The sequence below is a fragment of the Equus quagga genome, chromosome 11 (assembly GCF_021613505.1).
Source record: "Equus quagga isolate Etosha38 chromosome 11, UCLA_HA_Equagga_1.0, whole genome shotgun sequence".
NCBI classification, from domain to species: Eukaryota; Metazoa; Chordata; class Mammalia; order Perissodactyla; family Equidae; genus Equus; species Equus quagga.
Window position 1 is genome coordinate 55,025,761 of NC_060277.1, and position 26,604 is coordinate 55,052,364.

The 26,604-nt window shown below is 40.5% G+C and overlaps 1 protein-coding gene across 1 annotated transcript in view; it reads right to left on the reverse strand.

Annotated features, from left to right (window-relative positions):
- CD109 (CD109 molecule) overlaps positions 1-26,604 on the reverse strand; it is a gene marked incomplete at its 5' end in the record, with an annotated part of 193,812 nt that overhangs the window by 18,279 nt on the left and 148,929 nt on the right. The window contains 11 exons of the mRNA XM_046676265.1: positions 1,091-1,233; positions 3,982-4,047; positions 5,084-5,239; positions 5,693-5,883; positions 7,454-7,619; positions 8,654-8,882; positions 11,396-11,477; positions 20,756-20,932; positions 23,548-23,692; positions 24,449-24,667; positions 26,131-26,244. Of these exons, the coding sequence (XP_046532221.1) occupies positions 1,091-1,233; positions 3,982-4,047; positions 5,084-5,239; positions 5,693-5,883; positions 7,454-7,619; positions 8,654-8,882; positions 11,396-11,477; positions 20,756-20,932; positions 23,548-23,692; positions 24,449-24,667; positions 26,131-26,244 (1,688 nt within the window). The remainder of the gene's footprint in view (positions 1-1,090; positions 1,234-3,981; positions 4,048-5,083; positions 5,240-5,692; positions 5,884-7,453; positions 7,620-8,653; positions 8,883-11,395; positions 11,478-20,755; positions 20,933-23,547; positions 23,693-24,448; positions 24,668-26,130; positions 26,245-26,604) is intronic.

The following is a 26,604-nucleotide window of genomic DNA, read 5'->3' on the forward strand; positions in this document are numbered from 1 at the left end:
CGACTGATGACTGGATAAAGAAGATGTGGTATACACACACAATGGAATACTACTCAGCCATAAAAAAGACCAGTTTGTCCCATTTGCAACAACATGGACAGACCTTGAGGGTATTATGTTAAGTGAAATAGGCCAGACAGAGAAACACAAACATCATATGATTTCACTCAGATGTGGAAGATAAACAAATACCTGGACAAAAAGAACAGTTTACCAGAGGAGAAGGGGGTTGGGGGTGGGCCTAAGGGTAAAAGGGCGTAAATATATGGTGACTGACAAATAATAATGTACACCTGAAATTTCACAATCTCATAAAATATTATGACCTCAATAAAATTAAACAATTTTAAAAACTATCCTTTTCATTGACCTTGCATGTTTTTATGAAGTTTTACATTAAACGCATAACACTAAAGGTTAAATATGAACCTGGAATAATTATTTAACAGAAAAATGACTAAAAACAAGAAGTAACCAAATTTTGAATATTAAACATGATTGGTTAATTTAAAGTTTTCATAAATTAGTCCTGAGCTTTATTAAATTTTTCTATTTAAACTTGTTATAAATACAAGGAAAACTTGTAAGTAATTTGGACATGTTGAGAACTGCTTAAATATTATTAGCACTATTTCTAGTTTGTAACCTGAAGTGTAATGCATAACTGAAATCTTTATTAAACGCAACTTATTACTGATATAGTTTGATAACTATATAGTTGTGTATATATATTACATAGTTTATATAATATATAGTTAAATATATATTATATACAGTTACATATATATAATTAAATCTTCAAATCTGTTTTTTTTTTTAAAGATTTTATTTCTTTTCCTTTTTCTCCCCAAAGCCCCCCAGTACATAGTTGTATATTCTTCGTTGTGGGTCCTTCTAGTTGTGGCACGTGGGACGCTGCCTCAGCGTGTCTTGATGAGCGGTGCCATGTCCGCGCCCAGGATTTGAACCAACGAAACACTGGGCCGCCTGCAGCGGAGCGCGCGAACTTAACCACTCGGCCACGGGGCCAGCCCTGTCAAATCTGTTTTTTTTTTAAGTAGAGAGGAGGAAGAGAGACTTAGATACAAACCTTGTGCACACATTCAAATTCAGGTGATTGAGATCATCTTTATTATCTTTTACAGCAACATCTAAATCAAAGGCTTCTTGATTTTGGATAGATTTTTGACTTCTGGAAGACCCTGAATCTTTCACATTATAAATAATATTAAGCTGCAATAAGTAAAAAATTATCATAAATAATAAATTAGCAATAAATTACTAGCAATAAGTTGACATCATTATGCATTCTAAATATTAGGTAATGATTCTCTGGCATATATCCAACTAGACTTGCAATCTTTAACCTAGAAGAAATTAGTTTTACTTGCTAACAAAGTATCATTATTAACAAATACTGTTACAAAAGTTTATAAACAATGATTTTAAAAATTAAGAAAATTGTTAGGTAATATCCAAAACAAGTATCAGACCATCGTGGATGATATTCACGAGTGTCATTTTTTTCAAATAATGTAAAACATTCTCTTCAGGGAAAAAAGTGCAACTATTGCCAACTTTCTTGAGAGCATCCACTAATTTCCATGCTCTGCTGCCCAACTGGAGTGATTGTTCAGAAACTGGAAACTTAGAAACTCAGTAGATAAATCAAAACTAAAACAGTTTTGGTTGAACAGAAACCTGTTCAACTGCTAAGGCTTCTTGCTGATCATACAACGTTTTTCAAAGATGATAAAATAAGTGATGGATTTCAAGTCAATTGGGTCTTTTTCAGCATATACTCTGTTCCCACCACCAATGTGAAAGGTGCCCGGGGACACTGAGGAATGCGGGGACCAGTGTTTTCCTCAAAGGGATCCTAAGATCAGAAGCTCAGGAACGTACTCAAAACTTCCCAGGCCTGCCTCATGCCAAGCTGGATTGGAATCTACTTAAAGTTACACCTCTTCTACTGTTTTTGATACCAAGGTTCATAGGCCTTACTACTGCCACGCAACATCGGACTGTCTTTCACTTAGACTTACGTCACACACACACACACACCTCAGAACTAAACATCTAGGAGTCATCGTGGATTTACATGCTTTTAAAACTCCTCTCTCTAAGCCTTCATCTTTCAAACCTAAGACGTCTGACTTCTTATCCTGCCACACCAAGCTTATACAATCCTTCACCCCCTCAATCTTCTGGTTATCTCACTCAGAATATTTTCCAACTCTTTCTTAAACAATTAAAATTACAGAACATTCCTGAGCAGCTGAAGAAGTTTCACACAATTGGAGAAACGGTCTCTGTAATGTTCATCATCCCCTTTCCAGTGGTGCAATTGTCCCTAGAGACATCATCTGGAAACAAACAAGAACCACTGGATTCACCCTGGGTCACAGTGATACCCACCCATAACAAAGTATTCGGGTTTACACTGGGCCCGCAGCAAAGCTCGACTGCTCACTGAGAGCTTCAGGAGATGCTGCAGTTCATTTCCAACAGCTTCGCTTCTTATTATCCAAAAGAGGTTAACATTTACCTCATACCAGAGAGTTTTCTTTGCCCTCCATTTTCCAGAACACTGACAAAAATATCAGCTAAAGGAAATCTCGATACCTCTTCCTGGGTGACCAACTTTTTTGCAATGTTCTTTCCACCATGAGAAGCACCTATTGGTCCCTACCTTTTGTTTTCTGCAAGTTAATGCAGATGCAGGACTGGTGAACATCATGACCAGGAGATACTACACTTACTGCTGTTTCCTTCAAACTTCATATAAAAATCATTGGCCTTCAGTCATTTATCTACATTTGGTTTATCAAGAATGAATTTCAACCAATTTAGTGATTTAAGTATACATAATTTTTCAGTTGTATCTGAACTATCCTGTGTATTTACTTTTGGATTTACTGTTTTCTCTGAAAGACGGCTTAGGAATGAGAATTTCTGCATGGCCTTTGTTATTAAAGACCAATACAAATTATTCACTCTTTTCTCTTTCTATCCTTTTGATTGAATACCATTCCTTTTAACTGTGGTCATTTTTCCTTGATTGTTAAAAAACAGTTACTGTGTTTTGAGTATCATATAACCTTACAATATTTGGAAGTTTCCAAATTACAGCTGACCATCAAGCATACCTGTTCTCTCGACTCGACAGCTGCACTGGTTTTTGAAAAAGTACCTGTTCTCTATAATAGCCATTTTTTTACTTTCTCAGTAAATCTTTCAGATTTGCTTGGATTTTTTTTTTCTAACCAAGCACACAATCATTTTTGGTCCTATCACATATTATTTTGGGTTTCTAACAAGATGATTTTAAGTCCCTAGGATTTTCATGTATTGCTTAGTATAATAACTATGCCGTTGAGTATTTTACATATTACTTCCATTTTATTCTAGCCCTATGGCACCATAACGATAGATTTCTTTATATTTTCTTCCAGTACCAGAACACAGAACACATCAGGCTTTAATTGTCTTATTTACTATTATATAAGACTTTACATTAAAGGAACACATATCCTATCTTCAAGTCAATTACATGTAATATGTTGTTGACTTTTATATTGTTAGATGAATATTAAGAAGTTGTAAGTAAAATGCATATTTGTTTATCAAGTCATAGAGGAAACTCTACCAGCTCAGCAGATTTTCACAAAAAAGGTGGAAGTTCTCAACAATTCACATGAATCCTATTAGAAGAGTTTAATCATCACTTCAAAAAGCATATAATACTCAAGAAATACTTTTCCAATAGATTATCAATCCACATAGTTGCTGCCTACTCACTAGCTAGTAACATCTCTGATACTCCTTATTAAAGAGAGTGATTTATGTTGCCTAAGTCATAGAAATAAATAGTTAAGAATTTTACATGTTATCTAAGCTAAAGACTTAGCAGTGCCCCAAACCGAAGAATTATTATAGCAAGTCACATTTAACTAAACAAAAATAATCATTATTACATACCTGACAAACAGCAAATCCAACACCCTTTGCGGAAATATTAACTGTAGTTGGCTGTACCACAGCAAGCTGAATAAAGGTGGAAAAAAAATAAGTAAAGCTGACTTTCCATATCTAGGTCCTTCCAAACAGCACAGAGGTCAGTGTTATCCCGCATCAGAAGCAAGCGATCTGTGGAAAGCTCCAAGAAGTTTACATGGCCTCACATGTCAAAAGCTACGCATCCACCAGGCAAGAGAGCTAGAGGGGAGGATGCACACCCTCAACGCCGCCCCACCCCTGCTTTCGGCAAGGCGCATTAGTGCTGTGAACAGGTCTGCCCTTCTGCCAGGGCTGAAGCATGTAAGAAAGAAGGAAAAGTCAGCTCCCTCCTCCAGCCTCCCTTGGGTGCACCTAGTCCTCCGGCCTTCCTGAGAATACAGTGGCACGCCATCACTGACCATGGCGAACACTATTCCTTCTTCTTCCTCTGCCACCACCTCTTCCTCAGTTCTAGCCTTGAAGCTCTCAGTTCCATCCATTACCCTCAACTTCCCACAAGGTTAACCAAGGGAATAAAGTTAGGGTCTAGCGTGGTCCTTTATTCCCTTTTGCAGTAAGAATTCCACTGCCGGTTCTATCAGTTCTCCTCAGGACATGTGGTGCAGCTGACAAGAGCACACGCTCTGAAAGCCTGGGTCAAAGCCAAGCTCTAATGTTACAGTCACATGATCCTGAGCAAGTTACTTCATCTCTCTCAGCCTCAGTTTCATCACATGTACAATGGGGATGAAAGTACTTCCCTCTCAGTGTTGGTTTGAGAAACAAATGCACTAGCACATGTGAAGAAATCTGGCACAATGCCTGCAAAGAACAGGGACTTGGTGGGTGTTCACTCCCTTCCCAATATGGTAGTGCTCTGTTTTCTCCTTTTGCAAAGTTTCCATCCTTCCTCCCTTCCTCAGCTCAGCAAATTCAACCAAAGGAGGGCACACCTTCCTCCCAGTCTCTTCACGGGGCTCTGGGAACAAGTCCTTGCTGAAGTCAACTGAATGGAAATAAAGCAGTATTCCAGCACAAGGAATCATCTACACAGAACTGTAAATAACCACCCCCTTGTCCACACCTCTGCCGTCTGGAGGAGAAAGCGGTTCTGTGTGTCAATCAGAAACTTTACAGGACTTGGTGAAGTGGGCCTCATCACAGTCACTTGGATATTTGTCCTTTCTGTGTTCATCAGGGCTGCAAATTCAGACAGGGCCTTCAAGGCCACAATGGTGTCCTGTTGAGGAAAGAAAAACATTTGTGCATATAAGTGTCTATCAAGGTCTCCAAAGAGCACATTTAGTAACGGTAGGACACCCGCTACACTTTCATACACCTTCCTTGTGAGTGGAGCTCTCCTTCATTCATCTTTGAATCTCCTTGACCCAGAGTACAGGAGAGGCTCGGAAAACATCTGCTGAATGGAACTGAGCATCTACTCTACTAGTTACCACTGAAGGAAAACGGCTGCGATAGACAGGGGACTAATGTACTCCATGTCGATAGCACATAGGTGTTTACAATTGATGGTGAGAAAAACCAACAGCAGTAACTTAAACCTTTGACTTATGTTACGAAACTTTTAAACTGCCAAGCAATTTTACGAAGCCATGAAAAAAGCAATCACATACTTCCTAAAATATATACATATATGTATATAGACTAAAAATGAAGAACTCTCATCACTCACCTGGGTAGACACAAAACCTCCCAAGCGATTCCTCTGCCTGCTCAGCCATCTCATAACTGGGACTCCCGCAGAAAGCTGGCCCTGCAGGAAGTGTGAGAGCAGGGCATAGGCAGCGACTTCAATATCCAGGGAGCTTGGCTGCCAGGACTCAGAAAGTCTGGACACTGATGTCACCCAGAACTGCATGTCTCCTGCAAGAGAAAGCAACAACATTCTGAGCAATTACAGAGCAATTACAATTGAATATTCCTACACTGGTCCAAAGTTCTACTTGACTAGCATAAAAATATGTATTTCTATATGTTTAAATATTTACGCCAAGCAAATACATGTATATTCACACACACAAATAAACATGTGCTTATCTGTCACTTTTTAAACTATTGCAACTTATAATTTCTCGTCCTTTCCCTATTGCTTATATTTGAAGATGTTCTGATGAAACTATTTTCCCAAGAGAAATTCCATATGTTCAGCACAAGCCTAAACAGCTATAAATAAAAGGAAAAAACATACTATATTCCAGAAGATAATATACATAACTTTTCTGACCAGACCATCCCAAAAATATTTTAGGACACATCGGAAAGAACTCGGGTCTTGGAATCTGCCATTAACCAACTCTAATATTCCAGGAAACCTGTCTTTTTTTCATTATCTGAAAGTTGGTGTTATAAGTTCAAAATTCAAGTCCCCAAGAAAAAATGAGGGACGCTGGCCAACTCAACAATCTTCCTAGAAATAGTCCTGCTGGCCCCCAGAGGGCCAGCATCTAAATATCACTATGTAGGTGATGACTGCACTTGGGTGGAGGGGAAATGAGTACCACTTAGCCAAGCAGAGAGGAAGTAACGTCAAGGACTACTTCAATCTCTACGCAACAGTCTTCAGGTCCCCAGCACTGCACAGGTAATAAGGTAATAACTCAATCTTTAAGTTACTGCTAATAGTGATATTTTTTACAGTCTCAGAAGTTTCTGTGTACTTCCTACAGTTATTCCTTCTTGAATTAACAGAGCTTAGAATCAATGGACATTACCTAAAATTATTTCTGCCCACCCATCCCATCTCTCTCTCTCATTCATACACACGCACGCACACACACACAGACACGCACGCACATGCACACACACACGCACACACCCTGGATCCCTGCCTGCAGAGGCCATTTGCAAAGTAACAATACCTGTGCTTTTTGTCCTGTTGTAGCCCAAAAGCAGCCCCATTCAAAAAAGGAAACAAAAACAAAATCATACACACAACTCACTAACAGCATTTTTTGGCATTTGCATTTCAGCCCACATTTTTGAAGACTTGCTATGTGGCAGGGACTGCACATTCTCTCAGTCAGTCCTCATGGCACCCTAAAATAAATGTTCCCATTTTACAGGAAGGGACACTGAAGGTCATAAAGGCAAGTAGCAGAATCAGAATTGGAACCCAAGACTCACCACAACCCAAGGTCGTAACGACCACTCGAGGCCACCAAACCAGAAACGTGTCAGAGAACTCAAAGGGCAACTGACACAGGGAAGAGCATATCTGAAAGAAGGGAACACAGGAGCCCCGAAGTTCTCTAGAGAGTGGAAACACCACAGCCATGTCAGACCCGCCTTGATCTCATCTGCGTTCTGTTTTTCATCCCTCTCACAGGATGTAAATGTGACCAACTTCAAATCTAGTTTACAAAACTTTCTCACATAGTTTACACATCTCATAATGCATAACACTGAACAATCCCAAACGGATCCCACGCATTACCTTCTCGTTCTGCTCTCCAAGTCAGCATATCCAAAGCCTCCTTGGCTTTGGGGCTCCTCACGGATGACAGCGCATGAGTAATAAGGGCTAGAGTGTAATTGTCTGAAATTCCTCTGTTGAATTCAGACTCCAGAAAGTTGATAGACTCTTGCACATCAATATTAGGCTTGAAAGAAAAAAATACATATTTTACAATTCAAAATGACCCACTACCACTTATTTAAATAAAAAGTATTCCCAAACATTTATTCAAAAAATAATTTCAGGGTCAGAGTCAGTGCCTGCCTTTGTCCTAGGCAACGGGAATCAAGGATGATCACTGACATTTAAAGATCTGCCATACATTTTGAAAATAACATTGCTTTTCAGTTTTTATAAGTAAACAGGCACCATTCCTTAGAAGGAATAAGAAATAAGTAGAACTTCTGCAAGCGTTTCTCCCAGTGAATATCACGAACTCAGATGAGAGCAGAAAATACAGCTTGAGAAAGATGTTTCTCATATTTGACCTGGGGAATTGAAGCTCTAAATTCAAGTGACAGTTTATCTTCTATATCCTTAGTATTGGTCTAGGAAAACAGTAGGAGCTTAACGTAGATAATAGCTGTTTTTCTGATCATGTGAAATGCAGTCAGCATTAAGCAGTAAACACATCAACGACTGAGATGACTCTAGAGCAAAATGAGGCTTATTACCAGAACTTTCCATGCACACTCACTCTCATCCAGACATTCACGCCCACTTAACACGCTCTTCAGAGTGTGGTGTACTCTGTACTCAAGTAGCAGGCATTGTAACTGCTCCATGATATTTTAGAAATAAAAAAATCCTTCACAACCTGCATTTGCTTGAATGTACCCCCAAATTCTGAAGAATCTTCCATCCCCTAAGAAATTGAAAAACCTTTTCAAGGATAAAATATATATTGACTTTTTTTTACCAATTGCAAGTATTATAACATTTATACTAGAAGGCATTTTTAGAATTCTCTTAGTTACTCTGAAAAAGTGGGTTAATATTTTTATTCTCTTATTTTGGAATGTGGTAAACAATGCAAAGCAAAAGGGTGCCCAAATTCTAACTTCGAATGTGATGTAAAATTGCAAAACTCTTCAAGTTTCCAGAGACACATTTGACCCATCAAGATCAACCTTCCTTGTGATTTCCCTCCCGTGAGTGATTAAATTAAAGATTAAATACCTGATACTTTTTATATCCCAGGAGAGAAGTCACAATATAAGCTGTAAGCGTTACTGGACTTGTACTGCCACCTTGAAGCTCACTATGGATCACTCTTCCTGGCTCCCAAAATTCACCACTGGATTTCTGACGTCCTTTGAGCCAAGTATATGTTCTGTGCAACACATTCTGATCGATATCTATGTAAGGATCAGCTTCAAGAAAACATCTTAAAACAAAAGCTGACAACCTTGGTGAAAAAGGGAAAAGAATTATGTAAAATACACCTTATAAAGTTCTCCAAATACACTTAGCAAGAAAAACAACAACAACAACAATACTTTTTTCCCCATCAGAAGACTCACCAAAGGGAGGATCACGGAAGAAAGAACAAAGGGAAGAAAGACAACAAAGGGACAACGTGAACAACTCTGCCCAGCAGGTGCACACAGTTTCAATTTAAGTGTTGCCAAGAAATTCCAGGTCAACTCACAAAATAGCAGATTTGGAAAGGAATTTAGAAATCATCTAATCCAGCCTCATTATTTTATAGATTGAGAATTTGACAGAGACAGTTCAATAAACTGTCAAAGGTTATTCATCTTTGGACTGTTCTGGTATTTACCGAGGAAGATCCTATTACGCACTTTGCTCAGCCCTAAAGCTGTGGATGAAGTGTATATAGTTCGAAATCAAACTGTAGTACTGTTAAGTAGAGGAAATGAATATTTTCTCTCCTGTAGGATAGGCATCAGCAAATTACAACCCATGGGCCAAATCTGTCTGGGCCAAATACAGCCCAGTGTCTGTTGCATGTACCTCTCCCCTGCCCCTACACCTGAGAATGGCTTTTCAAGGGAGAAACAGAAAAAGAGAAGGGGGAGGGGAGAAGGAAGACGATGAAACAGAGACTCTGCGTGGCCTGCAATGCTGAACATATTTACCATCTGACCCACTACAGAAAAAAGTTTGCTGATCCCTGGTACAGAACACTAAATATTGAGCTGAAAAGAACATCAGACAATAAAACATTGAAACCTTTCTATTTATGGATCTATATCCTGACTTATGCCAAAACAAAATTTGAAGCAGATCTGTTCCACCCTATAAAAGATTTACTGTGGTAAACATTACTAACATTCAATAATATCCAGTTCTCTTTTACTTTGTGCAGAAGAATCCACTTCCTTGCCTCCCTGAAGTTAGGGATGGCCACGTGACCAGCTCTGACAATAGCAAAGCGGAAAGAAATGTTACACCTAGGCTGACCAGTCTAACTGCCAGTGCTGGACCCTACAGGCTTCTCCCCAAGCAGTGGCCGTCCTGGAGCCTCCTGGAGTCACGGCGAGAAGGCAGCAGCTGAAGGAAGACGGCAGAGCCCCCTGCTGACCCACAATGGAAATGCAGCCCGAGCAGGAAAGAAACCCTTGTTGTTAATAAGCTACCATCGTGCTGCATCATGGCCTTCCAGCCAACAACAGCATACACGACAGGGGTCCTGTAAGATTAGTACCATACAGTCTAGGTGTGCAGTAGGCTGTGCCATGGGTTTGCAGGAGAAGAATAAATTCTCCTCTACCCTTCTGGGTTCTTCTGGGTTCTTCGGGCTGGTCTAAGAATTAAGTTGACATGAGACAGATTAACAGGAAAAAAGCAAACAAAAGATTAATAACATGTATGGGAGAAACCTGGGAAAACTGAGTAACTCACCAAAATGGCAAAGCCCTCACCTTAAATACTGTCCTCAGCTAAAGACAAAGATGATGATGGGGGCAGGGAGAGTCAAGGACTTCCAAGGGAAGAAGGCAATTCACAGGGAGGAGAAAAGGAGCAAACATTTGGAAAACAAGCATTTGGCCACACAGAAACAGAAGACACAGAAGGGAGCCCAACAAACAGGCTTTTCTAGATTCCTCCCTGTCCACCACTAGTTCATATGATGCTAAGGTCACAGCTGCTTCCTGAGACAGGTTCTTTTATCTGAATTCTTTTAGGCAGTTAAGGGGTAGTAACAAGAAAAACTTTCTGAGTCTTTTGTTCCTTAAAAAAAAAGCCTAAAATAATCCTCCTGTTAAAGAGACACATTTTGGGGTGGCAAATTTTGTTCCCTTCTGTACACTCCATGATGTTGAGACAACAAAGTCGCCTAATGGTGCATTTCTCAGGACGCATCCCCGTTGTTGAGCGACACGTTGACCGCACTGAGGTTCAAGGGGCTGTTTGTTCCCACAGCATGCCTTCTCTAACCCAACTGACACAGCTGGTCTATCTTTTTCTGAGTCAGTATGAAATTGAAGATAGAGCAAGGAAAGAGTATAATCATCCAAAATCAGCCTCACAGAGATTCCATTCTAGAGGAAACTCTGCACATTTATTTCTTAATTCCATCACTGTTTTTCATAAAAAATAACCCTGAAGAAACTATGTTGACTGCATTAACACAAAATTCATGCTGATCACGTCAGATTGAAGAAAGAACTATGTCACAACCATGCAGTATTTCTAACATATTTTTCCTGTCAGCTACAGCACCATCATGAAGTATTTTTACTGCTGCTTTTCCCACCAAAAAAAAAAAAGATTTATGATCTATCTTTTCTAAATAAAAACCTTTGATTTGCTAGTATTCTTTTAAAGCCAGGCCATGGGAAAAGCAGCCTCTGAGCCCATACACAGAGACAAATCCATCAATGTCACGGCCATCATGACCTAGCGAGAGCCCTTTCCGTGACACGGATTTGCTCCACCAGCAGAAACACTTACCAAGTGCTCCCAGAGGGGTCATCCTTCCCAAAGGCACTGAAAGAGCCGTCTTCCCTCTGATAGAGAAGTTCTCTCTGGTAACCTGGAGACGCCAAAACATATAGACAATGCAGTCAGCTTGCGATGAGCGGAAGCTTCTAATCAGGGTTCACGCTGGGACACACGGCAGAGAGCGGGCAGGAGGCCGGCATCACAGCACAGTTAATACTGAACACTTTCTATAAGTCTCGTGGGAGACTTAAGATACCAGGACTTTTCAAGCAGAGTGTGTAAATTAAGAACTGTGATATCCCCAAATTACAGCAAATTCAGAAGAATACTGTAACACAGACAAGAATTCTAGCCATTCGAAAGCAAGCAAATTCAAGGCAGAATTTTATTTAATTCAGTGGTTTTCACTACAAATGTTTCAATGCTGAGCCATCTAAAATTGTTTGCTAAATAAGGAAAAAACTATCTAGAGTATCGTAAATAAAGTTAAGGCTAAAACAGAAAGAAAAAATACTTTCTATTTCCAAGCTAGCAACAGAGGGGGGAAATTGCTAAATAATCTATGACAATGCTGGCTCGAAAATGTTCTGTCTGTGGCCACATGAGGTAAACCAAAAGACCAACAGTCTGCCCACCACGGCAATTCCAAATTCTCACTAAAAAGAGAACTTCGTGGTAGTAATGAAGTCTCACCATAGAAGTAAATTGGGGAGGGCGTTTAAGGCTCATGTAGCTGCTTTAAGAAAAGCAGCTGTTTCATATTTGCAAATAAATGGCTGCAAATAAGAGACAGATGTTTCATATTTTCAAAGCGATGCCCGCAAGTCTCAAAGTGCGGTGACTGAGAAATCATAGGCCAAACACTAAAAGATTGACTAAACGGCCTACGACGAACTAACCCCCTGAAAATGAAATTAAAGTAGCCAGTACGCATGATCAAACATCAAGCATAAGCAAGAACATCAAGCACAAGCCAAAGACATTTCCAACTCAAGGCATCATCAATGATTGTCAATAACCAAGAACTTTTCCTGAAGATACAGGACTGCACACAGGCAGGTGAGGGCACACAGCGTGAGCCTCACAGCGCAGCCATGGAGAGCCCGGCAACCAGAGTCATTTGTAAATTGTTGGCTTCACTCCCTAGTAAACTCTAGTAGCAAAAAAATTTTACTTTATGAATACCACGCTTTAGAAGCATCTATAACTCTAAGTAATTATTCATATTTGACTAACAAAACATAAGCATCAATGGTTTAAAATCACAGTTAATCTGCTCTTGCCATGTCCCAAACTGTTCTCCTCGAGCCTTTCCACAAAAAAACCCCAGAGCTGAGTTATCTGATTTAAGCTACAGTACAACAAAGCATGTAAAAAGCAAGACATGTTTCATGGTGATCTTTAAGACCTACAGTAAAAGAAGTAGAAACAACACCTAAGTGATGACAGAATTTTGCTTAATTTGAAGAATGGGGTGTTAGGTTATAATTTTTATGTTAAAACCAAAATAGGGAGGGGGAAGTGGTGTACCCACAACATGACTAACAAAAATGTACAACTGAAATCTCACAAGGTTGTAATCTATCATAACATTAATAAAAAAAAAAAAACAAAATAGGGTATGGTAAATAAATAGCCAATCTTTATCCAACAGTGACTATGTGTCAGGAACTGTTCAAAGCCCTTTTCAGGTATTAATCCAGGTAATTCTCACAACAGCCCTATGATGTAGATGCCATTATCATCCCCTTTTCAGAGATGATGAGACTGGAACTCAGAACACACAAGCACAAGGTCACATAGCTCGTGGGCACTGAAGCCAGGCCTCAGCCAAGGTCTGTCTCCCAGGCCGCTGTTTCCTAATTCAGAACTCTTTCTATGATTAAGATATGAATAGTTCTTAGCATAGTACCTTTTCCACGGCAAGCTCTCAATAAACAATAGGTATCACTCCATAATATAAGCATAGGAAAAGGCTTTCTAACCATCCAATTTTTAAGAGAAAATTTGACAAATTTGACTACAAAAAAAATTGTTTTAAATTTTTCCATGGCAAAACACACTATTAGCAAAATTAAAAGACAGATGATAAACTAGAAGAAAATATTTGCAACATATAAAACAGATAAATGGCTAATATTAAATACATAAATTTTATGTATATGGTTATATATTATTACTATATATCTATACATATACATATATAAAGAACTTTTTTAAATTTAAAGAGAAAGACAAAAAATCCTATAGGAAAAAAATGGACAAAAGAGCAGACACTTCATAAAAAAATGACGAAAGACCTTCATATATGAAAAAAGGTCCAACTCCATAATACGCAAAATGAAAATTAAAACTGAGATACCATTTCTCACCCAGCACATGAGCAAAGATTCAAAAGCTTGACCACTCATCCTGTTGGGAAGGCTGCAAGAAAACCAGTGCCTGTCCATTGCTAGAGGGCATTCGGAATGGCACAACTCCCATGCAGGAGAATGTCTATAACTTCTGACGCAATAATCCCACTTTTAAGAATCTACTCTGAAGATATACCTCCAACAATACAAAAATATACATGCATAAGATTATTCACTGCAGCATGTTAATTGCAAAATATTGGAAACTACCTAAATGCCCCCAAATTGGAGACTGGTTGAATAAACCGTGAAACATACACACAATGGAGTACCATGCAGCTGTGAAAAAAGAATGAGGCCCATCTCTCTGAACTGATGTTGAGTAATTTCCTGGATATATTGTTAAATGAAAAAGGCAAAGCCTAAAATAGCATATAGAGTTTACTATCTTTCGTGTAAGAAAACTAGGAAATAAGAAAATACATATGTATATGTTCATTTCTGCCAAGAGAAAAAGAAATTATCAACTAGAAACTAAGGAAGTAAGCTCCCTACAAGGGGCAGAGAAGAGGGGTAGGAGAGGGAAAGACACCCCTTTGCAGACACCTTTTAGGGTAAGTTTGACTTTTGGAAGGATATTAGTATTCTACTTATTCAAAAAATCAAATAAATTAAAAGATAGGCATTATTAACACTACATCAGTTTACCTTTACACATTGTAGTTTTCATATAACCTTGAAAGAAACACAACAAAGGGCCAGCCCGGTGGCATTAGTGGTTAAGTTCACGCACTCTGCCTCAGCAGCCCTGGGTTTGCAGGTTTGGATCCCAGGCATGGGCCTACACACCACTCATCAAGCCACGCTGTGGCAGCATCCCACATATTAAGTAGAGGAAGATTGGCAGAGATGTTAGCTCAGGGCCAATCTTCCTCACCAAAGAAAAGAAGAAGAAGAAGAAACACAACATATAATCTCTTCCTTTTTCAGAGCTGGTCGAGGATCACAGAGAAGCAGAATAATTTTCTAATATTCACAAAGGAAAATAGCAAAAGAGTCTAAGACATTCTCCCTCGGTTTCCAGTTCAGGACTAAATCCATCAGACAGCAGAGTTTAAGTATGAATTCAATCAGACAGGGGAGAGGAAGAGAGGGGAAGGGAAGAGACAGAGTAGAAGGGAGGAGGGGAGGGGAGGTGAAAGAAGAGAAGAAAAGAAAAAACAAAGGCCCAAACAAAAGGTTCGGGCCTTCATCACTCAGGAGGTTTTGCCATGGGGAGAAGGGCCAAGCTTGAGGAGGACAGCGTGTGCCTCTAAGCCCCCACAGCACATCAACAACTGCAGGTCCAAGTCCAAGTGACTGTAAAACCGTCAGGGAGTTGAGCTCACAGCGGTGAGGTCAGTGCTTATGGAAATCACCCCTCAGCTGGCAGGCCTCCAACAGTCCCCACCAACAGCAACAACCAGCACGGCTCTTCCACCAGGGCAGCCGGCCCAGAGGACGGGGAGGACTCACTGATAACCTCCAGGTGGCTGCATTTTCCGAGCTGGTTTCGACAAAACTAAGCCTCCAAACCTCCAGCTCTGCTTCCCTGGCCAAACCAAGGAGAGATGAGAGCCTAGAGAGGGCTTCTGAGTCTCCCGGTGGAGTCTCCTGTGCGGCTCCTTCCTCGTCTTACACTGGCCATGCACTATTAGAGAGCCCTCGCTGCTTGTCCTCCAGCTCCTCCACTCCATAAGCAGAGAAGGACACGGCGGGCTCGGCTGGGACGGTCCTTGTTAACACAGCAGTTCAGTGTTCCAGTGTAGTCATCTGAACTGGACACTTCTCGTCACGATAGGTGAGAAAGGCAGAAACACGGTTTTCTCAGGAGTTTATGAGAAAATAGTGGTGTGCCCTTAAGTTCACAGTTTTATGAATAGATCTGGAGTCAGAAAGTATTAGTATAATCAGAATTTAGAGACACTCGTAAAAATTAAAATACGGAAGTCGAGAGGCTATTAGGATAATGACCCATGAGCTCTTATCTATAAAGGGTCAGATAAGATGCATAGCTCCTGGCTCATGAATTTTCATTGGAATAGCCATCAATGTAAAACATTTACAGCTTACCATAACAAAGATGAAAGTATTTTTTATAGAAACACATAGAAAAGTAACAAATTCTAAACATAATTTGACTTGGTTTACCTCAAGTATCAAAACTGCACATAAATGAAGAAGTCAAGTCAGCTCCTTGTGACCATGTGAATCACTTTCTCTAGTAAAAAGATAATAAAAATATTCTCTGTACAAAAAGAAAAGTAATCATTATCAACTTCCTTAATCCCTATGACACGAAATGGAAACTGAGAACTTGACCAGGGGTTTTTAGTGTCTTCACAATTGCCTTTAGCCACTCTTGTGATGACCAAATGCACTTTAGAATTCTGAAACCTATTTTTTTGCTGTTTTTATTTCAACAGAAAACACATAATGTGTTTCCAACGAGGCTTGGTCTGAGTCTCACTCGAAAAACTGAGCCAGAGACACTGTGATTTAAATATCTGAGGAAAACAAGTGGTTTCAATCTCAAATTAACAGGGTCAGAATTTCCAGTCTTTATCAAAAACAGTTTTCGTTTTATGGTTCTATTTTTCTTTTTGACAGCAAAAGATACTTCAGTCAATGATGTAGCTGTTGTTTTGACCAAAAAAACAATGGATTAGGTTACACAGTTCCTGGGCCAAGCATGATTTAAGGAAAACAATGCACTGTTCATAAATGACATTCAAATAATAATATAATCATGACTCATGCCAAAGCCACTTTAATTTCTTAAAAAATAAAAACAACTACGGTATACTTAAAGGATTTTGGCAAATGTGATGGCAAAAGAAAAACAGAGCCTCTGAAGTGAGACACTGATTTCATAATGAAAACCATCTTACCAAGAAGCCTTTTTCACTACTTTGAAATACAATTTAGTTCATCATGTGAAATGGAGTATTTTTGGGAGCCCCCTTGTGCTGATTCCATCAGCCACTTCACCAGTGGGCACATTTCCTAGCTGATAAGAACATGCCAAGCCCAGTGAACCTTGGTGTTTACAAACGACCGCTCCACCGTGGAAGTGCTTGGGGGACGTTCTAGGCCCAATCTCCACATTAGGAGGACGAACCTCAGGCAAGAAGTGAGCATGATGACAATGCATTCGTCCATTCTGCACTTACTGAGGTGCCTATGTGGCCAGGGACACAGTGGAAGAGAGATTAGACACAGTCCCCACTGTCAGGAAGCTTGCCTGCTAGTGCAGGAGACAGATAATAGGCAAACAAGATCATTTTCAGTAATACTAAGTGTGATGAAGAAAAGAAAATGGAGTAACGTAAATGGGAGCTACTAAATGGTCAGGGAAGGCCACTCAGAAGAAAACACACCTGCATGATGAGAAGGAGCCAGCCATGGAAGGTTCAGGGAAGAGCATCCCAGGACAAGGAAGAGGAAGCTTAACGGCCTGCAGCACCATGGAGTTGGGAGTGCTCCTGATGGAGCCGAGGGCAGCAAGAGAGGCAGCTCCAGAAGTGGGGAGAGATGGAGGCCAGGTCAGTCCACTCAGGGCCTTGAAGGCCAGGGCCAGGAACCCACTGGAGAATTTTAAACAAGGAAGCGAGAGGATTTTGACATTATCAAAAGACCCCTTTTACAACACGGGGAGACAGTATTGAAGGGGAGCAAGCACAGAAGCAGAGAGTCTATCCAGGAGGCCACTGGAGTCATCCAGGGGAGCGATGATGCTGTGTGAATGAAACCATTAGCCGTGGGATGGAGAGGGGAGAAGAATTTCACATTTGTTTTTAGACAAATGTAGAATGGACAGGATTTACTTACTGACCTTAAACCCTAAGTCCCTAGTCAGGTGCAACTAACGATACTACAGCTGACAGTTATTGGGCACTTCCTATGTATTAAACAAAGTGCTACAATATCTCATTTAATCTTCAAAACAGCCCAATGAAGTGGGTATTTTCATTACTCCTGTCCTACAAGTGGGAAAACGAGGCTCAGAGAAATCAGCCCAAAGTAGGAGGCAGGATTTAGAGCATAGGTCTGCGGGCCCCCAGAGCCACCAGTGCTGTAACCGCTGCGCTGAGCTCTTTCCCAGGTTGGCCTCCCCTACTGTACAGTAGAGCGCTCTTCACAGCTTGGAAGACGGTGCATTTAGAGAAGAATGCTTTTTCTGCCCTCGGGCCACTTTGCACCTCCCACCAGCCAGCAAATGTGAGCGAGGCTCTCCAGCAGTGAGGTAGACAGCCGCCCCTGGAGGGCTGCGGGAAGACCTGCTCTTGGGCACCTCCCAGCTAGGACCGGCAGGAGGGTCCAGCACTCCTTTCGGGAGAAAATACATACTGAGGTTTTGGCTGTTCACTTTTCAGGACATCTGCTGACCCAGAGCAAAATGTCCAGGATACAAACTCTAAGCATTTTTAAGGGATAAGCAAATCATTCTTTAAATAGTCCAAATGACAAAATGTACTGTCTTTTTAAAGCATTAATATTTGATTAGCCAATATTACAGTTCATAAAGCACATAAAATATGAAATATATGCCATTTTCTAAAATACATTATTTTGTTAAACTATCCCAAAGAATGTATATCAAATTATAAAGCACCAATCTAGTTCCTACATACTTTGTACTGGAAACTAGCCAAACTAAATTTTGAACACAAGTCAGAATCTTGTTTCCAAAAGGTGCAGAGGTTAAATTCTGAACATCCCAAATATTTTTTACTCATCTCCTTAAATGTAACCATTATGGCACTGTGCAAAGATCTCATTTGTTTTTAGCGTGGCACACACTATACCACAAAGAGCACTTGGTACCACTTCTTAAACTTAATTATAACAGAACTTGAAAAAAGCAGCTCTTGTATTTAAATATTTAAAATATGACTGATCCACAAACATGTAAAAAGGAGGACAATTTTAAATGGGCCACTCTGTGCAGAAAATACCAATTGCTAGGTCTTTGAGAATTTCCTAGAGGACTTGACCACCTCCTGCAGGGCCTGGCTCCACTCCGAGGGAAAATACACCACCATCTCCTTCCCCTCAGGAGGACTCAGGTCACGGCCAGCCCTGAGTCCAGCCCCTGGTCTCCTGGAGTTTATCCTCTCATGTAGCGCATGGTTCCTGACTCTCAAGCCCCCTCCTCCCACTCGCCTTGGTCTGCACCAGCCCACCCCAGGAGAACTCTGGATGTGGACTTCAGCTCATCCCCTGGGATCCACCATCTTACTGCTCACTCTGGTCTAACCTGAAACCCAGATTCTGACCTTGGGTGTCCCCTCCCTACAGGACCCCATTCTTCCCATACTGTTTGATCAGAACGCTCACTGAAACCTCTCGCATGTTGGCCATACCCAAGCATCTTGGCCCCATTTCTGGTCCTCTTCCAATCGTATCCTATTGCTTCTAACAACCTAAGAACATTGCAAAGTAGACTTATCCCACAGTGTTCTGGGAAGAGCACAGACTCGGAAGCCAGACCACCTGGGGGTGGCCATTTTCACTGTGCCTCAGTTTCCTCACTTGTAAAATGGAAATAATAACAGTATACCTACCTCCTAGGGTTTCTGTGAGAATTAAATGAAAACATGTGTAAAGCATCTTAAAGGGTTAGTGACTAATATTATCACATAGAACTTAGTTTAGGATAAACAAGTCTCTATACAACGAGGGAACACGCAAGAAAAGCTCACATCAAAATAGTATTTTTATTAAGTTTTCTGATTCTTACCTATGGAAAAGTGAGCAAAACCAATCACAGCTTGCCTCTCTTTGCATTTAACCCATTCATTATAAAAAACAAAAACAAAAGACTGAGGAGTTGGAAAGTGTTGATTCGATTTTTAGATTACACTGAACACGCATTTTCCTCTCTTTCTGCATGAGCCATTCTAGTCCTCATGAGCTTTATGAACACATTTCCCTAACTGTGCAGACAGACAGACAAACTCAGCTGCAGAGATCTTGCTAGAGGTCCCCTAAAGAGGAAGCGCAAAACTGACACTGTAACTTTGGGTGGCTGGCTCCTGGGATATTTGAGGAAATCAAATTTACATCATTATTATTAAAAATGTGTCACAACTTTTCATTTTCTCCTAAGCATGGACATTAAGAGCATGGATTCTAGGGGCAGTGAGTCCAAATCCCAGCTTTGCCACTCACTTGCTGTGTGACCCTGGGCCAGTTAGTTTACCTTTCTGTGCCTCAGTTTCCTCATCTGTAAAAGGAGGAGGACAATATTAATACTCATTGTGAGCATAAATGAGATATTAGATGTAAAGTATTTAGAACACTGCCTGCCACATGGTAAGCACTCAAGTAACACCAAGCATTAGGTGTCCGCGAACAGAGTCAGACTCTCAAGGAGTCGGCGTGCAGGAACCAGTGGCATGCAGTAATCCCTGGCGTACATTTTCTGAGGGGCCAGCAGGGCCTTGCCACAAACATTTCTCGCCTAATCCCCAACTACTTGACATTTTCAATGCGTGCGAAGGTCCCCGCCATGCAACGGTCCCCACCATTCCGCACCACGTGTGTTTCTGGACAGACTGTGCTCTGCACTGAGCAGGCACCCCCGGGAGCAAGGCCCTGCCCCGTCTGCCGCCCTGGCACGGGCCCTGGCACGGAAAGATACTCCACAAACGTGTAATAGATAAATGAACACTCGTTTCTTTAGATTTTTAAGTAACTTTAAATTTCAGGTCCCTTAGTAAAATGCAAAGCCCTCCAGGAACTCACTTGGTAACAAACAGCTTAGCAGCAATTAGGGAAGAATCAGAGAAGGAAGGCAGGCGACAGCTTCCCCCACTTGCACCTCGAGCACATTTCAACACCATCTTGTCCCACAATCACACAGCAAAGACAAAATCTGTCTATTCTGAAATATGCTCTAGAGTGAACTCTGCCTAATAAAACAAAAACAAATTTTTTTTTACAAAGAAAAGTATGCTTCTAAAATACTTACCTTGCCTCATAAATGAAAGGGCTTTTTCTTTTAAATTTTCTGTCAGTTGTTTCTTTTTGGTCAGGTAATCCAAAACATAAATATTTGGAGCAAAATTTATCATGTTCTGTTCACCACAGCCATAAGGCATCCGAATCAATGAGGCTAAGCCATTGATGGAAGAGCCAAGAATATCTCCTGAAAGCAAAAGAGATTCAATACATTCAGCAAACCTCAGTGACCGTCCCTGCTGACGGAGAGACGTCCACTGCACACAGAAGGCAGCCAACAGTGAAGCAACACGACACTTGGAACAGGGCAGAAACGTCACATCCAGCTCGTAGGAAGACTGGTCAAATAAATGACACTACAGTGGTACTGAACTTGCAGATTATGTGCCATATTAGGAGACTTAGCTCAGTTAAAGATACGGCAGCACAACCAGAAGGATTAGCAGCTAGAATATACAACTATGTACTGGGGGCTTTGGGAAGAAGAAGATTGGCAACAGATGTTAGCTCAGTGGCCAATCTTTTAAAAAAAAAAAGACATAACATACCCTAGGCAAAACATGAGTTTAAAAAACAATTCTTGAACAAAATGTCAGGAATTGGCCATTAGGAAACCATCAGTCTCATATAGGAAAGAAATGTTTTATTATTGGTGTTCTTCACATAAATAGAACTTTATTCTGATTTCCTACCAGCAGACTACAAATACTTGATAAATGATTGTTTTTAAAGGGCAGGGATTGTAGTATTTTTCAATATTCTCTATTTAGCAACAAGAAAGTAGAACTAACAAGTACAAATATTTCAATGAATCAATGAATCTTAGGATCAAAAAGGATTACAACTATTCTTCAAAATTAGTAACAAAATTAAACAAAACACGTACTTCAAAGTCTCCTCTGCCCGCATTATAACACCACGACTCAGGAAAGTAAGTACAGATTTATAAACTGAGAGGTTGAATTCTAATTCTAACTCCAATGTGGGCTGAGCTGTACGGAGAAGAATATTCTTCTGTACAGTTTATTTTAGAAACTTACACCATTCCAAGTCCAAATACCTAGTGAAAATCTGATCCTAAAAAACAGGAATCCAAAAAAGAGAGGAAGACCTCTTTCACCTGAGTAGGCTGCAGTCAGGCCAGCACACAATGTCTTAAACTTTAGACGCTAGCAGAGAAATTAATAGAGGTTATAATACTCCCACAGCAGGTTATGTTTTTAATATTCAAAGTGAACATAAACTTAGACTCTCAAAATTCAAAGAAGTAAGCTAATATTCACACATTCTGGGCTTCCAAATAGACTTTTGTTTAAAATAAATAAATTTTTTAAAAATAAATTTTAATAAAAATAAAACTTGAAAAATCATTCTTTACATCAAGCTTCAGAGTACTTCAATGACCACAGACACACTCATCGTGATGTTGGCAGTAGTGGTCTACACTTTAAATCCGAGCCCCTTCCCCGTGTGTGTGTGCACGCGTATGCCTGTGCACATATGCTCCATGTCCCAGCATCCCCACACCGGAGGAGATGCTTAGGTAGAACTGATCCCCCTAAAAGGAGAGCTCATTTAATTCTTTTTAAGAATTATATTGAAGATTCCAGGGGCCGGGCCCGTGGCCGAGTGGTTAAGTTCACGTGCTCCACTGCAGCGGCCCAGGGTTTTGCTGGTTCGGGTCCTGGGTGCAGACACGGCACCACTCCTCGGGCCATGCTGAGGTGGCGTCCCACACGCCACAACTAGAAGGACCTGCAACTAAAGAAATATACTACTATATACTAGGGGGATTTGGGGAGAGAAAGCAGAAAAAAAAAAGAAGATTGGTAACAGTTGTGACCTCAGGTGCCAATGTTTAGAGAAGAAAAAAAGAATTATATTTAAGATTCAAAAAAAAGTCCTCTATGGAGGCATTGGTTGTTTGGGGTTATAATAAAAAGGATTACACCTGCAGATAAGATTTAAAAGAACTTGCTAAAACAGTGCCTTAGATCCTGACACTCTGAAGACCCGACAAACTATTTAGATGTCATTAATCTAAACATTTCCTTCAGTTATGTGTAAAGCACGACTGTATAAACAAACCATTTGTGTGGAAGCTAAGTTTAATAGTTGATTCAAAATTCCTTTTAGGTTACTGGAAGGTGCCTAGGAGAGGGTGACTAATGTCAGAGGGTAGCTTCCTACTGTCAAGGTCACCTGCTCTCTGCAGGGAGCTGCTCTAAGCAATAGTTCTCAACCTCTGGTTATTAGAGTCACTCGTGAAACTTTTTCAAAATATACATACCCTAGCCATAGCCCAAAAGATTCTGATAGAGAAGGTTGGGAGTAGAGCCCAGAGATTTATGTTTTCATAAAGCTCCACAGAAGATTCTGATATTCACCCGTGGCTGAGGGCCACAGAGCCAGAAGCTCTGCTCTTAAAAATCAGCGCTCCTGCCAGCCACACTATGGCGGGACCTCGCTGCCCAAAGAGCGGTTTGCAAATCAGAAGCATCAGCATCACTCAGCAGTGTTAGAAATGCAGAATCCCAGGCTGCACCTCAGACCCAGTAACCAGAATCTGCCTTTAAATATAGTGCCCAGTGATGCATATGCACACTGAAGACCGAGAAGAACCAGTCTAGAAAACATATCTTGCTAGCCTTTCTTTTGTAATCCGCAGATGGTACCAAATAAAAACTTTCTGCAACCTCTTCTCATTAGGACTAAATAAGAAAATACACCCATAAATGGATGAAAAGTATATATTATCACTACCAGTAAAGCAGCAGTGATGGTGACATGCTCTGTGCTCACCAATTGCAGTGACCTGGACTCTCGCACTGCCGCTCACTGTGTCAGGAGGAAACGAGAAGCTCAAGGTTTTCAGAGTCGTTTGTAGCTTGTTGTCAGTCAAGTCTAATAGGATGGACTGTGAATAGGATTTTTCTATTCCTTCAGCCTGTGAAAAAAAGGAACACAGTTAACACGGTCTTGACTCACCTGTTTACAGAGAAGTGCGCGCAGATAAAAAGACCAACACCTGGCCTGCTATGTCTGCGGTGTGTGAGCAGTGAGGTAAGCACCTGCCATTGTTTGATTCTTGCTTAAAATCTGTTGAAAATGTTTACTTTCTAGTTAATTCGACAAAACACTTCATGGAATGGCAATGGAAATGACAAAGGAGAACATAAAAAGGTGATGAGAAGAAAACTCTGAAGGAGATCCTATTATTACCCAGAGAGAGATTAAATATCTTGTCCACAGTCACATTTGACAGAGCTGGGATTTGAACCCAGAACACAGCAGTCTCAGCCCAAAACACAAGTGTTCATCCACCATGCATAGTCGTCTTTTTGTGCATAATGTCTTCTCTAAAAAAAAATCTACAAAACCTCTTCTTCCTGTAGGAATTCCAAAATTCAAAATCTATGTATCAACTTGGCATTAATAGGATCCCAATGTAACCCAGTTTGTAAATGTAATTGACTGCAAAGGAGTCATACTACAAATTTAAAAAGAAAATTGGCAATTACTTTCAAAACATACATGTGATATATTTTTACATACAGATAAGAAAACAATGAGGTGTCACCAGGCGGGTGGAGGAGATGTCCTACTGGGTATTGCCATGAAATTCAGGCAAGAGAAAACCATCTTCTGTTTCCTTTTCAGTTATGTATCTCCATTTCATTTATTTAAGACTTCAAATATTTACCTTTACTAAAATCTTCTGGGTGACAGCATCGGAAGCAGCCAGTGAAACAGCTGTGACTGTGATAGGAATTTCCCCCAGATGTATTGGCTTGATTGGGAAAAGAACAGTTGCCCCATCCTCACTGGGAACCAGAATGGTCTGCTGGTGTCCTGTGGCATTTATTTCATTTGAAGCCATTAGAATATCAAATTTGTCACTTTTCTCAATGATTACCTTAACCTGGGAGAAAAAGTTATCAAAGGTTTTGTATAATAAATGCTCCTCAGTAAAGTGCTGTTTCATCACCACTTTAAGTACAGTTAAATCTGTGAGGCCCAAGACTAGAGAAGATGAGACAGGAAGATGCAGCCGAAGCAGAAGATGAAAGGGTATCAGGAGAAACTTCATTTCTTTCCTATGCTTTCCCTGAACCTCACGATATGTATGGAAAGGGCATTCTTCAGTTCCATCTCTAACATTAAACTCCACTAACATTAAATTCTCTCTTTATCTGAAGACTCTGACTGGTAAGGATGAGCCCAGAAAGGTTATTTCATGTCATGGTATTGCCACCAGCCTGACTTAACTATGTCATGCTGGGACACTAGTCCCGTTAGAAAACCCTCAGACAAACAGGATGCAGTGTTATGACATTCCCTGAGAGACTCCGCAAACATCATTCCCAGGACAGCATGACTCAGACGGCAGGCCTGAAGCCTACGGTAGCTGTGAGCTTCTGCGAAGGTCGTCAAAGGCCCCAGTCTCATCAAGAATAGCACTGCTCCAGGCTTTACAATTTATGAGTTGTTTTCCCATTGATTTTCTCATTTGTTTCTCAAACATTTTCTGTAGGAATCATATTTATTATTCCCCCTTCACAGATGAGGAAACGACAGTTAAGTATTTGCTGGTAAGTGGTAGAGCTGGACATTGAATCCAGACCTTCTGACTCCAGACCTTTGGCTCTTTACACTGTACCATGCTGAGTAGATTAAAAGGGAAAATTAAAAAACAATAAAATTTACCCTAGAGGCACAGTGTTTAAAGAGATTACGGCATTTCCACGTAATAAAGTTAATTACATATCCCTACTTACTCCAGGGGGGAAAATTCAACCGTTTCATTACCACGACCCCAGGCACAACCCGTAAACCACAGGCTGATCCCCACTTTCCAGGGAACCGACTAGCTAAGGAGACACAAAGCGCAAGACTCAAAAACAAAGCCTTGAAAACAGAAGACACTGTATGAACATGAGGACAGCCACACAGCAGAACGGCTGAGGCTCCTCGGAACACACATCTGAGCTGAAGCTGAGTCCTGAAGGGATAAATTCTTGCTAACTGCAGGGGGCACAGAATGGCAATGACAAGTTCTCTCACTTCTCCCATCCTCAAAGTGGGGAAGACCAGGAAAAACGCAGCAGGAAAGAGAAAGGCATTCCTCGGAGACATAAGGAAGTACTCAACTGCAGTGGAGAATGTGCTGGAAATCAAGGAGAGAGTGCATAGACGCGCTCATCACGCCCTCAGAAATCAATAAGCAGAAGAAACCGCTAAGAAAGTATGTCTATTTTCAATCTCCCAGAAACATATAAAATGCTGAGATGCCCAGATGCCCAAACATTACACAACCCAAGCCCTGCATGCTTTCCCCCTTGTTTCCTGAAGTGTAAATGGTTAACAACACCTTTAATATATTACCTCAGTGACATCTTTCAAATAATTGAATATGGTTACTTCCAAAGCAAATTCTTCACCTCTGATAACAGAGTAGGGAAGATTCAAAAAAATGAAAAATGGTTGGAAGGCTTGTAGCTGGAAAGAAGACAATGAATACATATTTTATTCTAGTCAAATGCTTCACATCTTATGCAATTAAAAGCTAATCTCACAAAAACTGTGAAGCTTATAACTTCACAAAGAAATGTTCACTTGCCTATCAACAGATAACAACTTGTTCCAAATAAACGCTAGTAAATTGACTTATGTTATTTAACATAGCAACCACTACATTTGATTAAGCGCCAACTAGGAACCAGGTACTTTACACAAATTATTTTGTTTAATCATTACAACTCTATGAGGCAAGTGTTATACACACATTTTACAGAAAAGAAATCTGAAGTTCAGAGATCTCTGTACCTAGTACAGGATCACATTGCTGGTAAGTGGAGG